The sequence below is a fragment of the Poecilia formosa genome, unplaced genomic scaffold, assembly GCF_000485575.1.
Source record: "Poecilia formosa unplaced genomic scaffold, Poecilia_formosa-5.1.2 Scaffold295, whole genome shotgun sequence".
In the NCBI taxonomy this organism is placed as follows: Eukaryota; Metazoa; Chordata; class Actinopteri; order Cyprinodontiformes; family Poeciliidae; genus Poecilia; species Poecilia formosa.
Window position 1 is genome coordinate 692157 of NW_006800234.1, and position 2703 is coordinate 694859.

Consider the following 2703-nt stretch of genomic DNA (forward strand, 5'->3'; position numbering starts at 1 on the left):
TTCGGTGTGAGAGTCACTACCAGGTGGAGCAGAAGCGGCGCTCCGTCTGTGAAACTCCGTCAAGTATGGCATTGTTTTTATGCCATATTAGATTTGTCGTGTTGATGCATTTTGACGTGCTTCAATTTTCCGCCGCAACACGCAAACTTCCCCATTCACTCAGTGCGTTATAGTTCCACACGACATCGCTTAGGATTTGTTGCTGCGCGTTTGCGCAATGTGAAAGAAAGAGGAGACCAGCTGCACAGGCAGGCTGCGAAATGAGATGCAGGTGATGATCGGTTTGTGTGATCGGCAACAAGAGACCGTGATCGGCGATCACCGATCATACACTTTTTCACGGAAATCGGCCGATTATGATCGGTGGCCGATCGATCGGCACACCTCTACATAAAATCCAAATAAAATGCATTAAAATTGGAGGATGTAACTTGTAATGATCCAAGAGATATGGACGCTTTTGCAATGTGCTGTAGGATGCTGCTTTGGGAAAATGTTGGTTTGTAATCAAAGCCAGCTTTTGTCATGTCAAACTGAGGGGAGGGTTTATTCTTCATTACAATTTTTTTCTTTTTAAGGAGATCCGGTTCTCAGTAGTGCTGCAATCAGCCTTCTAGACTTGACTTTAACACGTGTGGGACTTTGTGTTCATCGCATTTCAACTCTGGTTTCTCAGAAGGGGAATTAATAGCCGCTGCTGAAAGGAGAAGTGCTGCCACTGAAAAATGGGTGTTTATTCTCTATAAAATATAGTCAAAGTAATGCTTCGAGGTATTTCAAAGCTGAGAAGCTTTTACTTCACTTTGGTCAATAGATTTGACTCAGCTCGACCGTGGTTGCAATCATCTGCAACGTGATGGTGAATAAAATGCATCTTCCATGTAAGCAGATGGTACTGGAAATGAGCATGTGTGCAACTTTCTAAACGATAATAAAATCTTTGAAAAAGTATGAATTAAAAGTAAGCAAAAAGAAGAAGCTTTGTGGCTTCCTGGAAAACTCAAACCACACAACTAGCACTTTTTTTTTCTTCTGCGTTGGGGTTTCCCTTTTAAGAGGGAGGACGGCCTTTCTGGGGCTCATTCTCTCTCGTCTGCAGGCATCAAAGCAACACCAAACGCCGACATGCTGTGCAACTTCAGTGGACCCGTGCTGATCAGAGTGCTCCCACCGCTGCTGGTCACAGAGTTCGTTCTGGGTCTCGCTGGAAACGGCTTTGCCCTCTTCATCTTCTGCTTCCACTTGAGGCCCTGGAAAAGCAGCACGGTGCTGCTCTTCAACCTGGCAGTGACTGACTTCATGCTCATCATGGCTCTGCCCCTCCGAGCCAGCTACTACCTGTCGGGGATCAGCTGGATGTTCGGCGAGACGATCTGCAACGTCTGCCTCTTCATGCTGGCGATGAACCGCAGCGGGAGCACCTTCTTCCTGATGGCCATCGCCGTGGACAGGTACATGCGCGTGGTGCATCCCCACCACCCCATCAACTCGCTGAGCGTGGGCAAGGCCATGGTGGGCGCTCTGGCGCTGTGGCTGGTCCCCATTACAATGACTGCCCACGTCTTCTCTCTGCAACACGTCAACACGACCTACTGCGAAAGCTTCATGGTGGACACGACCTCCAGAGGAAACCTGTCCTGGCACAAGTTCACGTTTCTCTTCTCTTTCTACATGCCTCTGCTGGTGATCCTCTACTGCACCTTCCACATCATCAGTCACCTGAGGAGGAGACAGCTGACCAACCAGACCAAGTTCAAGAAGGCTCTGTACTTTATCGTGGTGGTGGTGGTGCTCTTCATCGTCTGCTTCCTCCCCAGCAACATCACTCTGCTGACCATGTGGATCAAGATGCTGCCAGGGTTCGTCTGCGATGACGTGGAGCAGCTCACCACCGTGTTTTACATCACCATCAGTTTGACTTATCTCAACAGCGTGCTGGACCCCGTGGTCTACTACTTCTCCAGCCCGGCCTTCAAGAACATCTGCAGGAGAACGCTGCACCTGCCCCAGACAGAGACTTGCGAGAGCACGGAAAAGAGAACGCGCGAGACGGCGTCCCATTCGCTCAGCCAGCTGTGATCTGCAGACTCAAGGGTTAACATCTGGTCAGATTGAGCAAGATGATGCCGTTTTTACTTGCCTTTGTAGCTGTGGAAAATGTGTTATCTGTGCTTTTCTTGCACAAGCATGCCTATGTATGACTATGAATGCATTTTTTATACAATTTCTTTTGTTTTATGTGAAAGTTTTGCACTTTTTGTTCACTTTTCTAGTGAACATTGCTTTAATGATTGTTTTTTTTTCTTCTCATGACCTTATATGGAAACAAATGTCAATGAACGGGTAATGAATACAAATTAAGGAAATCTGATATTTTTGTACATATGAAACTTATCAAACTTGTTAACATTTGCTGTCTAAAACCGAACAACTGTGACAACTTAAAGAACTACACTGAATAATTAGTACATATATTCCTAGGGCATTGCATCAAAAGCTCTGGTTTAATTAAAACAGTGTTTCTTGGAGGGTTTTTGCAGCCAAATACAGCTATTTATGTGTCATCTTTAAGTTTGCCGAACAGTAGCTTAGTTTAAATAATTTTGTGGATGGATGACAGTATGGATTGTAATTCAGAACTTAGCTTGTCTTGTACCAGTCATGAAATGTGCAATAAATAAAGCTTACTTGACAATTTTTAAA

At 45.5% G+C, this 2703-nt stretch overlaps 1 protein-coding gene across 1 annotated transcript; it reads left to right on the plus strand.

The window, feature by feature from the left end:
• The first annotated feature begins 434 nt into the window (after positions 1 to 434).
• Positions 435 to 2703, plus strand: LOC103151879 (hydroxycarboxylic acid receptor 2-like). The gene has a single exon (XM_007572141.2). The coding sequence runs from the start codon at positions 1126 to 1128 to the stop codon at positions 2077 to 2079; it is 954 nt and encodes a 317-aa protein (XP_007572203.1). The 5' UTR covers positions 435 to 1125; the 3' UTR covers positions 2080 to 2703.